We start from the raw sequence: 13,572 nt of genomic DNA, 5'->3' as shown, positions 1-13,572 counted from the left end.
GGCCCAATAAACCTCTGCTGCTGTGTGTGCTCGTTTTTTATTACGGTATCCACGGTTGCGCCGGTTGGGTAACGAAAGGAGAAGGAGATGAGAGACCTGCTCCGCTTTGCTCCGTACGTCGACGGTGCCCCTGCTCCATCGGGGGCCCTGCTGCTCCTGCTCTTGCCGGGCGCTCCGCTGTCGACGGTCATCCCGCGCTACTCCTTCCCCTGCTCCACCGCACCGCCCCACTGCTTCCTCGGCCGCTGCTTCTGCTCCGCTGCCCACTTCGTCTGACGATGCAGGCACCGCCACGCCCACACATGGTGACCGCTCCCTCGGCCGCCAGCTAGCCACTAAGGCCGCTGCGCAAGGAGAAATGTCGGGCCCTAACGTGGATGTGGCAGAACCGCCCGAAATAACACGCTTACGGAGGTGCTCGTCTTCCACCAGACTCTAAGCACCCCGAAAGCAAGCTACAGCGGGCGGTATCCGTCGGGCACGCCAAGGGAGATCCGTCGGGCACGCCACCAGACTGAGGCAGTAGCGGCCGGGCTCCGCGTCGGGGCCCTGCACCGCGGGGCGATCCAGGAGGTGCTTCAGGTTCGGCCCTGTGAATTTGAACAGCTTCTCGAATACTTGCGTTGTCTCCTTCTCGTCGAGAGGCCTCATGGCGCGTCGGCGGCGGCGGGAGGTGGGTTGGGGACGGAGCGCAGGGTTTTTGGGTGGGAGGTGATTTTATTTTGTTTGGGCGAACAGATCTTTGACCGTTGGATCAAAGTCCTGGGCGTCTGTTTGGACGGCCCTGATTTTCACAGTACATATTATTGATGGAATGTGGGTGGAGTTTTATATTTTCTAAGTTAACTTTGTTTGAGAACGTTTGCATAGATGGTCATATAAACTACTTCCAGTGTATAGATAAAACAATTATATATAGAAAAAAGACATAGATAAAACAATGTATATAGACAAGTCAAAACGTTTTATAATTTAGAATAGAGAGAGTACCATATTATTCTTGTGATGTTTTAACTTTAGTACTATTTTTTTTTATGGATACAAGAACAATGAGACTGATATTTTCTGACAACGGAAAAGCTATGTACAGGGCGCCCGTCCGTCCAGACGCCCCTTCCTGCGTGGGCATGCATATAGAGCCAATAAACCTCTGCTATGTGTCCGCTCGTTTTTCATTACGGTATCCATGCCTGTCTCTTCGGTTGCGCCGGTTGGATAACGAAAGGAGAAGGAGATGAGAGACCTGCTTCGCTTTGCTCCGTACGTCGACGGTGACCCTGCCTGCTCCTGCTCCGTCGGCCGCCCCGCTGCTCCTGCTCTTGCCGCCCGCTCCGCTGTCGATGGACATCCCGCGCTGCTCCTTCCTCTGCTCCACCGCACCACCCCACCGCTTCCTCGGCCGTTGCTTCTGCTCTACGGACCACTTCATCTGACGATGCGGGCACCGCCGTGGCCACGCGTGGTGACCGCTCCCTCGGCTGCCAGCTAGCCACTGAGGCCGTTGCGCAAGGAGAAATGTCGGGCCCTGGCGCGGAAGCCCTCCGGCCTCGCCTCCTGCTACAGCTACGGCGCCCCGATGCAGACGGCAGAGGTCGTACCGAGATACGATGCATGTTGCATGCGTACATTTTCAAATGTTTCAGATGCTTTAGAGGTATGTTGTAAGTATTTCATAAGGATGTTGCAAAAGTAAATCGGGATGTTGCACATATTGCAACGGGCTATACACGTATGTTTCAAGTGTATGTTCCAAATGTTTTCATCTGTTTAAGACGTATGTTGCAAGTGTTTCATTTGAATGTTGCAAATCTAGACTGGGATGTTGCATATATATGCAAGTGTTTCAGGTGTTTTCACACATATGTTGCAAGTGTTTCATCTTGATGTTTGCAATGGCTACACACGTGTTTTCATGTTTTTTTCTGGTATTTTGCAAGTGTTTCATACGTATGTTGCAAGTGTTTCGGCTGTTTTAGACGTATGTTGCAAGTGTTTTATTTGGATGTTGCAAAAGTAGATCGGGTGTTGCACATGTTGCAATGTGCGTGAGAAGCAGAGGGGGCGCGAGCGGTCCCTGCGCGTAGTCCGGGTGGCGCGGGCCCCACTTGGGCACACGAAATGTAGGCTCGGGCAGGGGCTTGCTGGCCCGAGTGCGAGAAACGGGAGTGTAGCGCGGGCGTCCATCCAGACGTCTGGGTGCTAGCACCGCCGCACAAATAAGCACATAGTTCCCATGTAATCAAGATCAATATTTGGAAAACGTCAGCATTCCAAGTATCAAAAGTTACATAACGTATATATAGTGGTGGCTGGCCATACATTCCGGTTTTTATATAACCTACGTAATGGTACCACTTATTGACCCCGGCGTGCAATTGCATACACGACACAGTTGGTTCTTGACTTGTGTGAACATTTCATTTACATTATACCACTCTTGTCGATAGCATAGATTAATGTAGGTGTCTCATCTTTTGTTTAGACTCTAGATAGACGACAATGCAGTGGCAATTTCAATAGCGTAGATTGCATATATTGATGTACTAGGTGTCTCATCTTCTACTTAGACTTTATACAAACTAACGATATATATACAACCATTAAAATTGGTCTTGGACTCTTGGTCACACTGATGAATGCCAGATTCCAATCAGAAGATTGCACAAACTACAAATAGCATCCATCAGCAACATAATAGCCATCTGTTGGGCCATCATCATTTCATCTTCATGAAGTTCCTGTATTCCACTTGTTTCATGTCACCTCCTTTCACCGGATCGAACTCGCAGCGGTAGAAGCTACACAACGTACAGTCAGAAAACATCACAAGCGTCTCACACAAAAAAAAGAAAACATCACAAGCTACTTCAATATGAAGGAACAACAGAAAAAATGTCAATTTAGAGCGGTCTTAATCTCATGAGATCGACTCACCTTCCATCCATGCCGATGACGAGGACGGTGTTTGGCTCATGATGGCTGAAGGTCACCACGTACTTCACGCCTTCACGCAAGCGGAACTTTGCAAGTGAACCATCTTGCCTGAAATATCCTGGCACAAAACCTGCAGCAAGTATACGAGTTTCAGGCACTCCTAGCTTTACCACCTTCTTACTTACATTTATACATAAAAAAAGGTGCAGAAACAACACATTCTTCAGGCTAAACAAACAAAACATAGATGAGCCATGCATATTTCATTGGTTCAAGCTACCTTCTTCAGGCTAAACATAGATGTATTTTGAAACCACTTGAGTTGACCAAAGACGTTGTACTTACCACTGAAGAAATACCACGATGGTTGCTTGGTGTTCAGTGCAGAGCCTGCATTGGGACTGTCACTGTCAGGGTTGTGGGTGTCCTCCTGTGCCGGCGACGACGAGGACACATCCACGTTGACGCTGAAGACGTGGATCGTCCCCTTGTCACTGGAGACGGCAAGCCACTTGGAGTCGGGGGAGAACGCCATGCTGTAGATGTCTGCTCTGTCAGCGCCTCTTCGTAGCTGCATCCAACGACATGAACAATGTGCCTGATGAGATTCATTAGCTATAGCCATCTTCAAAATAGAATCTTTCAGGCAATGTGTGCTCGACTGAGGGATGCAAACGCATTCAGATCAGATTTAAGAAAAAACATTCAGATTTCAGAGTGGCCACAAACAAAATTAGTCTGAAAAATTAACCTTTAGTAAAAATATTACTATGATTTAAGAAAAAACCCTATTCTACATTGAAGTTAAACCTGATAATCTGACGATGTTCTCAGCTAGATTCGCCACTATGATCTAGTCACCTAATAAACTATATAAAACGATCTGACCTCTCGAAGCAACATGCCATCGGCGGCGTGGAAGACGCGCACGATGGTGCCCTTGAAGCTGGCCGTGGCAACGAACCGGCCGTCCCAGGACACGGCCACGCACCCAAGCCGCGACGAGTGCGCACGGAAGGACGACAGCGGCGCGAACCCGCCCCGCCGCCGCCGCCCACCGCTCCACGCGCACCTCGCCGACCTCCGAGCCGGTGTACGCGATCGCCACCGGCGCGGCCCGCGACGCGGCGCTGAGGGGCCTGGCGCTGCACGTTTCCACCCGGTGGAGCACATGCACGCGGCCGTCCCCGCCGAGCCCGTACACGTCCACTCGGCCGTCGAGAACGAGGAAGGTCTTGTCGCCGCGGACGCCTATCGCCCGCACCTCGACGGCCTCGATATCCGCCGCCCACTCGTCGTAGCGCCAGTGGTAGTTCAGGTAGCCTGGCCTCCAGCGCCGGATGGCGAACGTCGTCGTCTCGGAGCCGCCAGAAGGGCTTGCGGCGGCGCACGTCGTCGTCACGACGGCGCAGGTGGACGCCTTCTCGTTGAGCATGTCGCCGCAAGCGGCGACGACGGCCCTGCTGGCGTGTCTCTCTTGGTAAAGGCCGCGCAGGGCGAAGATGTCGCAGCTGAGCCAGTGCACGGTGGAGGCGTCCGCCGCTATGACGCAGGACGCGTCGTGGCTAAAGGATAGGTAGATGAGAGGATGCGATAGCGTGGGCGCCGGCCTCGTCCACGTCCTAGCGACTGAGGACGCCATTGTTTTAGTTAGTTTCCTCTCTCTCGTCGAGAGGGAATCAGCGGCAAAGCTGCGGGCGTTGTTATACGTAGAAGTGAATATTCCAAAAGTTGGTTAAGATTTTGTTGCTTTCTTTTATATTATTATAACTAATATGTGTCCCAAAAAGATTAACAATTCATCGAAAAAAGATTTGTTTTTTTTAGTGTTAGATTGATCTCCCAACCAATAAGCTCAACGGCCTATTGGGCCTTGGTCACGCGCCCTGATCGGGGGCGCCCAACCCTACATGGTTGGTGGGCCTCTGTTGCATTGCGCTATATAAAGAGGTGGGGGCCGGCGGCTCAAAGCACGAGGTTCGCCGTGAGCCGCAAACCCCATCGACAAACCCTAGACCGATCTAAGAGGGCGCGCAGCTAGCGACGGGAAGCTCCGCTGACTCTCGCCGTCGTCACTGCTACGCCCCGTCTACACTGCATCGACGTCCGTGCAACCTCTACTCCACCCGTCGCTGCCCGTGTGCTGCCTCCATCAACGAACCAGCGATGGCCAGCTCAACTGCGACTTCATCCAAAGGCTCAGGTTCAACACCAGCACCTCTACCCTATCTCCCACTCTCTGCTTGTTCTAGGTCATCATGTACAACAGCACATCCGTCTAGATCTACCCTAGTCGATCCAAAGAAACAAACAATGGTACCAGAGCCTTTTTTTTTCTAGCGGTAGATCTGGATCGGGGAAAGAAAGAAATCGAACCCTAATCCTCAATCGGGTACGGGAAAAGTGCGAACAGATTGAGACATGGTCTCAACATCCAAACCCTAACCCTAACCCAGGAAGGGGACTGACTGAGAAACAAAAGAACCGCGCCGGGATCCAGCGACCGCTCGGTGACTGACTGAGAAGGGAAAAAGAACCGATTTCAAATCGGAAAAGCAAACCCTAACCCTAATCGTCAAATCGGGTCAAATCTAAACAAACCAATCAATCAAAAGAAAGAGGAAAGAGGATGGCCTACCTCGGCGTCTGCGCGGCACTGCAGTCACGCCGGCGCGCGGGGAAAAGAAAGGCCGACCGAAGGGGGCACGGCTCGCCGGGATCCGGCCACAGGGGCGCCGCGGCCAGGCCGCTCGACGGCGGCGCGCTCACCCGCTGGGGAGCGCGCACGCCGGCGAGGGGGCCGGCGACGGCGCCGGGACCTCACTGCTTCGCCGTTGTCGCTCGCTCGGCGTTTGACTGAGGAGAGGGGAGAGCTGTGAGGCGAAGAGAAAGAGAAAGAATGAGGGCTAGGGTTCAGGGAGCGACGGCGTTCGCTGGTTTTGATCCAGCGACATTGAAGGCCAACCGTCCGATCGGCGCGAGCGGCTGAGATTAATTGGGCCAGCGCCGCAGCCCAGGCGAGAAAGGGCGCGAGGCCGAATTCCCGGCCCAGGCCCAGGTTGCGGCCTGGGCGCGGGGGAGCGCTGGAGCGCATGGCTGGGCCGCAAGCAGCTGGGCCGGGAGAGCTGGCGCGCGCGGCTGGGCCGCGGGTAGCTGGGCCGGGTGCGCTGGCACGCGCGCGCGTGAACAGGCCATGGGCCGCATTTGCTGGGCCGCGCAAACTGATTGCTGGATCGGGCTGAAATGGCCAAATAAATAGTAAAGTCACAGTTTTGATTTTTCTTATTTTCCAGAAAACAATTTGATCAATTTGAATTGAATTTTTGTGATAATTTTCTGTACAAAATTTATCCAACGATAATTTTGTTCAGTAAATAGTAAAGTTGCTTCTGGAAAATAGGAAAATGATTATTGAATGTTAAATTTTCCGCTGCGTATTTAAAGTAATTATGGACTTTTAATTAAATTCGAACCAACGGGAGAATTTGATTTTAAGAGTCAAGAGATAAATATGAGTTGATTATGATATTGTTATTTTCTGACCAACGTTGTTAATAGCAATATTATAATTTTAATGATTATGCATTATTTCTATTTCTGCCTAACGGTGATGTAGATTTAATGTATAAAATAATTGTATGTTTTAATTTTGACCAACGTTAAACTAAGGCATGCAATTATTGTTGTTATTTCTGTTCTCACACTATTTAAATTGTGTTTTCAGGAGGATACAACTTAATGAGTTGTATCAAAGAGATCCCCACTCTAAAAGGTGATAACTATATTGAGTGGAAGAAAAAGATAGACCTGGCTTTTATCCTCGCTAAGGTGGACTGGGTTATCATCATACCGTGTCCCAGAGAACCTATGGCACCGGTGAGGGAGACAGATGAGACTGATGCTGCATGGTAGAACAGAGAGCGAGATTTTGCTCCCGTAAAGATGTCCTATGACCTTGAGCATAGGAAATGGGTCACTGCCAACAAGAAGTGTTTGGTAGTGATAAAGAACACGATTGAGTCTGCTATTGTGGGCTCAATTCCAGACTGTGACACGGTCATAGAGTACCTAGATAGAATAAAGAGTCAGTTCACTGGCTCTTCAAAGACATATGCAACCCAGCTGATCAAGCAGCTGGTTACAGAAAGGTACTCTGGTAGCAGCAGTGGCATTAGAGAGCACATACTGAGAATGAGCAATCTGGCATCTAAGCTCAAACCAATGGATTTGGCACTCAAGGATGAGTTTCTTATTCATTTGATTTTTGCTTCTTTGCCCAAAAAAATTTGACACCTTTGTTGTTAATTATAACATATAGCCTAAAAATAGGATTTAGAAAAGCCCATAGCCATGTGTGTGCAGGAGGAGGAAAGAATAAAAGTTTCACAAGGTGGTTCTATCAACTACCTAAAAGATAAGAAAAAGAACTATAATAACAGCTCTTCCTCTAAGTCATCTGGAAAAGGTCCCATACAACAGTCTCAGAACCAGCAATTCCCAGTGGCTAAAGACCAGTGTCTCCACTGCAAGAAGACGGGACATTATAAAAAGAATTGTCCTGATTTCTTAAAGATGATTATGAAAAATAAAGGTGAGAACATCATTACATTTGTAAATGAATCCTTGTATGTAAAGTTTTCAAAATCTACTTGGTGGATTGATTCAGGTACAACTATTTATGTTGCTAATTCATTACAGGGATTCCGTTCGATGAGAACTTTGCAAAGAAGCGAAAGTTTCATTAAAGTCGCAAATGGAGTACACGCAGATGTTGAGGCCGTTGGCGATCTTCCGCTAGAGCTTGCTGATGGCTTCATACTTTTTCTTAGAGATGTTCTTTATGTACCTTCTTTGCAAAGAAACTTGATTAGTGTATCAAAGTTGGACCATGATGGTTATGATTGTCATTTTGGAAATGGCAAATGTCAGATATTGTTTAATAATAAATGTGTTGGTCTTGCCTTCCGACAAGACGAGCTTTATTTGTTATCACTTCGTGAAAATGTGAATTTCGTATGTGATGTGAATGAAAATGTATCCTCATCGAACAATGGAAACAGAAAACGAAAGAGAGCTCACGATGCGTTGTCAAAATTATGGCACTGTCATTTAGGCCATATTTCGAGGGGGAGAATAGAAAGACTAGTTAAGAATAATATTCTTCCTCCATTAGAGCTCTCAGATTTAGAACAATGTAGAGATTGCATAAAAGGAAAGTATGTAAAGAAAATTAAGAAAGATGCCAAACGAAGCGTAGGAATTCTACAGATTATTCACACAGACATATATGGTCCTTTTCCTGTGAAAAGTGTGGATGGTTATGATTCATTCATAACATTCACAGACGATTACTCTTGGTTTGGCTACATTTATCTAATTAAAAAAAGAACAGAAGCGTTGGATAAATTCAAAATATTTAAAGCAGAAGTTGAAAATTAGCATGATTTAAAGATTAAGATAGTCAGGTCTGACCATGGGGGAGAGTACTACGGTCGGCATACCCCATATGGACAAGTTCCTGAACCTTTTGCAAGGTTCTTACAGGAGAATGGTATAGTCGTTCAGTATTCAACACCGGGCGAACCTCAGCAGAATGGAGTAGCTGAAAGACGTAACCGTACCCTGATGGATATGGTGCGTAGTATGATAAGTTACTCCACTTTACCCATGAGTCTGTGGATGGAGGCGTTAAAAACCGTCATTCATATTCTCAATAGAGTACCAAGTAAGTCGGTGCCCAAAACACCGTATGAGTTGTGGACAGGAAGAGTACCCTCACTTAACCACTTGTGTGTGTAGGGGAGCCCTGCTGAGGCTAAAGTTTTTAACCCAAACATTGCGAAGCTAGATCCCAAAACAGTGAGTTGCCATTTCATTGGCTACCCAAAAAAGTTAAAAGGTTTTCGTTTCTACTGTCCTAACAGACATACAAAGTTTGTGGAAACGAGACACGCTGTCTTCCTAGAGGATGAAATGATTAGGGGGAGCATGGTAGCTCGAGAAATTGACCTCGAAGAGAAGCGGGTGTATGCACCCACTCCAATAATTCATGAGCCATTTTTCTCACTATCTGCTGTTGCTGCACCGACAGTACAAGACACTGTGGTGCCAGCACCTGTTGTTATCCCGCCAGTGGCAACAATGAATGATGATGAGAAACCTGTGCCTCAGGATCCTATAGAACATATTGCCACACATAAGGAGGAGCAACAACAGCCTCAAACAGAAAATGTGCCAAATGAGGAGGCCCTTAGAAGGTCTCAAAGAGTTAGAAAATCAGCTATTCCTACTGATTATGAAGTATACAACACTGAAGAATTTCAAATGGAGGATGATCTCACCTTATTTGAAGAAGCCATGAAAAATGATCATTCATCAAAGTGGCTTGAGGCCACGGAAGATGAAATGAGATCAATGAATGCAAATAAAGTTTGGGATTTGGAGATAATTCCTAAAGGAGCCAAAACAGTAGTCTTTAAATGGGTCTACAAAACAAAACTTGACTCTCAAGGGAATATAGAGAGATATAAAGCCCGACTTGTGGCAAAAGGCTTTACACAAAGAGAAGTGATTGATTACAATAAGACCTTTTCTCCAGTCTCATATAAGGATTCTTTTAGAATCATAATGGCATTAGTGGCACATTACGATTTGGAATTATATCAGATGGATGTGAAGACGACATTTCGCAACGGAGACTTAGAAGAAAATGTTTACATGGCACAACCGAAAGATTTTGTCATGAAAGGAAAAGAACGTTTAGGATGCCGCCTAAAGAAATCTATTTATGGATTAAAACAAGCTTCAAAACAGTGGTACTTGAAGTTTGATCAGACAATAAAGAATTTTGGGTTTAAAGATAATGTTGAGGACAATTGTGTCTACGCAAAGTTTAAGAATGGAAAGTTTATCTTCCTTGTCCTGTATGTGGATGATATCTTACTTGCTAGTAGTGATGTCAGCCTACTACTGAAAACAAAGAAGTTTTTGTCCTCAAAATTTGATATGAAAGATCTTGGTGAAGCTTCGTTCGTTCTAGGGATCGAGATTCACCGAGATAGAAGTAAAGGGATATTAGGACTGTCACAAAAGACATACATAGAAAAAGTCTTAAAGAAATTCAGTATGCACAAATATAGTCCCTCACCTGCTCCTATAGTCAAGGGCGACAGATATGGGGATTTTCAATGCCCAGAAACCAATATGAGATCGATCAAATGAAAGTGGTTCCATATGCTTCAGCTGTCGGAAGCTTGCAATATGCTCAAGTGTGTACGCGCCCTGACTTGGTATTTGTTACCGGGTTACTTGGCAGATTCCAGAGCAATCCTGGAATAGAACACTGGAAATTGGTAAAGAAAGTCTTGCGTTATTTGCAAGGAACGAAAGGCCTCATGATGACGTATAGAAGATCTGATTCACTTCATATAGTGGGATATTCAGATTCTGATTATACGGGAGATAATAGAAAATCCACGTCTGGATATGTGTTTACTCTCGCAGGGGGAGCTATTTCATGGAAAAGCTCAAAGCAAATCGTCACTACATCGTCCACAATGTATGCCGAGTTTGTAGCATGTTATGAGGCAACGGGGCAGGTGAACTGGCTAAAGAAGTTCATACCCGGTTTGAAGGTGGTTGACGACATCAATAGACCACTGAAGTTATACTGCGATAATAATCCAGCAGTACAGTATGCTCACAACAATAGGTCAAGTGGTGCTGCCAAACACATTGACATAAAGTATTATGTTGTAAAGGATAAAGTCCGGGATCAAATAATAAGTCTTGCGCATATAAGTACCGAAAAGATGCTCGCGGATCCGCTTACAAAAGGCTTACCACCCAACGTGTTCAGAGAACATGTAGCCGGCATGGGTTTAAGGGAAAGCCTATGATTCCTGAACTATAAAGGGCCCAAAAGTTAAAGTAACTATTTCAGATTAAAGACGTGCATTGTAGCTGTTAAATCTATCGGCGATTGACCGTGATGATGAGACATGCTCTATGCATCATCTGTGAAGAAATGAGTAAGGATAAAAGGATTGAAGTTTAAAGTTTAAAGATAAAAGTAATAGTGAGATCAAGGGGAAGAATGTTAGATTGATCTCCCAACCAATAAGCCCAACGGCCTATTGGGCCTTGGTCACGCGCCCTGATCGGGGGCGCCCAACCCTACATGGTTGGTGGGCCCCCGTCGCACTGCGCTATATAAAGAGGTGGGGGCCGGCGGCTCAAAGCACGAGGTTCGCCGTGAGCTGCAAACCCCACCAACAAATCCTAGACCGATCTAAGAGGGCGCGCAGCCAGCGATGGGAAGCTCCGCTGACTCTCGCCGTCGTCACTGCTACGCCCCATCTACACTGCATCGACGTCCATGCAACCTGTACTCCACCCGTCACTGCCCGTGTGCTGCCTCCATCAACGAACCAGCGATGGCCAGCTCAACTGCGACTTCATCCGAAGGCTCAGGTTCAACACCAGCACCTCTACCCTATCTCCCACTCTCTGCTTGTTCTAGTTCATCATGTACAACAGCACATTCGCCTAGATCTACCCTAGTCGATCCAAAGAAACGAACATTTAAGACAAAATGGCTAACGAATTAGCGGGTGTGCCATGCATATATATAGCTAGCGTACCTCGTCGACCTTGTTACCGTCGGCGGCGGTGAAGATGTGGACGACCGTGCCCTTGGAGCTGGCGGTGGCGAGCAGCCTGTCGTCGCGAGACAGCGCGACGCAGACGATGCTGGAGCTATGCGCGTGCACGTCGACGCTGCCGCCACCGCCGGTGCCCCGGCGGCAGACCTGCACCTGCCCCTTGGCCGGGCGCGGGCAGGCAAGGACGACCGCCTTGCCATGGCGCGCCTCCGCCAGCGCGCACACCCCGAGCGGGTTGGGCCCCGTGTCCACCTCGATGCACCGCCTCACAGCGCGCCCCGACGTCGTGTAGCGGAACGCCGCCTTGCCGTCGCCGGCGACGAGGACGTGGCCGCCCGCGTGGCGGACGGCGCGGACGCGGCACGAGGAGGACGTGGAGGGGCTTATGTCTTCGCCCAGCATCTCGCCGCGCAGGACGTACCTGCAGTACCTGATCCTGTCGCCCTCGTCGTCGGCGTCTGCGTCGGGTGCGGCGGCCGAGGGATCCAGCCTGAACACGACGGCGGCGAGAGTGCCGGACGGAGCCAGGTAGGCGGTGATCACCCGGGAGCCGGCGCCCGGGGACGGGACGAAGCCCATGCTGAACGCGTGCTTCAGCGGGGCGCAGGAGAATACGCGGATGCATGACGCCGTGGCCGCGACGAAGTAGGTGGCGTTGCTGTTGAACGCGGCGTGCACCAGCGGCAGAGGAAGACACCGACATTGTCATCGATCGCTCGTGCTGTCGTCGAAGACCGCTACCACGACGCTAGCTCGTAACTCGTATCTATAATTATTATTATGAATACTTAACCGTATCGAACTAGTATTGCCACACGACGAATCTTTAACGGTTTGAATCATCTTGGTCCAAGGAATTGCATCGGAGTGCGCGTACGTGAGAAATTTTGCCCGGCGCGCGCCGTCGGCCAATACTACCTCGCAGCAACCGGATCGGAGTTGCCATCCTCCGTGTCGCAGTCGGACATAGCGTCCAACGAAGCAGACGCCGATGGAGGGCGAGCCCCAGCTTGGTAGCGTCCTCGGCGTCCGGCGGAGTGTAGTGGCCGGCAGACTGGATGAGAATAGCAGGCAGCGCGCGCGGCCATGCACAGCACGTTCCAAGTTGCAACGAACAGATGGCGAAGGAGACGACGTCACCGAACCCAAGAACTGGGAGGCGGTGGCGGCGTTGCCAGATACTAGGCACGTCGGCTCTGGCCGGAGGCGTTCGCGGCGAGTGACGACACGCGCGTGGGCTAAGGCGGCGCTGGGTGCGGACGGCGCGCGTGCGAAGGAGTGCTTTCCCTTGTGACAGCGAAAACTGCAGGACACGTGCAAACAAACATCTTCCCTATATCCCTATATAATATGAATGGGAACCAAACAAACTGCTGTTAGGGTAACCACAATGTATATGGATGATGGATCTTGAATCTATATCTATGACACCTCCCACCGCCGCTGGCCGTGGCCGGATCGTGGGCTCGTTCCTCGCCTCGCCACCGCCATCTGCTTCAGCTACGCGGTCTGGCTGTCCATCCAGGCCAGGTTCAGGGTTCAGGGAGGTGTTCCCGTGCCACTACTCCATCCCTGGCCGCGCTGGTGTGTCTCTTGGGCGCTGCTCTGCTTCCAGTACAGGGACTGGGACATGCATGCCGCACTGGTTGGAGCCTCGGCCTCGACATCCGGCTTTACTCGTCGTCGTCGGCCTACGCGGTAATTAAAAGCAGAACTACTACTGACCATCGAATCAGTTGTTCTTACTTACATGGACCGGACGTTATGCACGGTTCGTTGATCCTTGGTCCGGATCGTGGCGGGGCTGTCCATGGTGCTCTGGCTGGGGCAAGGCGCGAGAAGCACGGGAGAAACTGAAAAGCTGCTGCCGTTGTGGCCGTGCCCACGGTCACGGATGAGGAGCTGGGGAAGGAGTCCGCTCCTTCGTCTCCTGCTGGAGAAACTTGGCACCTCCACCCCACCCTGGCCGGCCATT

At 49.4% G+C, this 13,572-nt stretch overlaps 1 protein-coding gene across 1 annotated transcript; it reads right to left on the bottom strand.

The window, feature by feature from the left end:
- Positions 1–2,716: 2,716 nt before the first annotated feature.
- Positions 2,717–13,571, bottom strand: LOC136549221 (autophagy-related protein 18c-like). The gene is made up of 5 exons (XM_066540475.1): positions 13,348–13,571; positions 11,577–12,255; positions 3,280–3,505; positions 2,935–3,064; positions 2,717–2,798 (listed from the first exon to the last, which is right to left on the bottom strand). Exons 1-5 carry the CDS (start codon positions 13,569–13,571, stop codon positions 2,717–2,719), a joined length of 1,341 nt encoding a protein of 446 aa, XP_066396572.1.
- Position 13,572: the final 1 nt, after the last annotated feature.

The sequence above is a fragment of the Miscanthus floridulus genome, chromosome 4, assembly GCF_019320115.1.
Source record: "Miscanthus floridulus cultivar M001 chromosome 4, ASM1932011v1, whole genome shotgun sequence".
NCBI classification, from domain to species: domain Eukaryota; kingdom Viridiplantae; phylum Streptophyta; class Magnoliopsida; order Poales; family Poaceae; genus Miscanthus; species Miscanthus floridulus.
This window is presented reverse-complemented; position numbering and strand designations above follow the sequence as displayed.

Bases quoted from the DNA above. Each gene is read 5' to 3' on its own strand.
- LOC136549221 (XM_066540475.1), bottom strand. From the start codon at position 13,571: ATGGCCGGCCAGGGTGGGGTGGAGGTGCCAAGTTTCTCCAGCAGGAGA. The intron at 12,256-13,347 runs GTAAGTAAGAAC...CGCGTTCAACAG, and splicing joins GTGCATAACGTCCGGTCCAT to CAACGCCACCTACTTCGTCG. The intron at 3,065-3,279 runs GTAAGTACAACG...TACTTGCTGCAG, and splicing joins ATCGTGGTATTTCTTCAGTG to GTTTTGTGCCAGGATATTTC.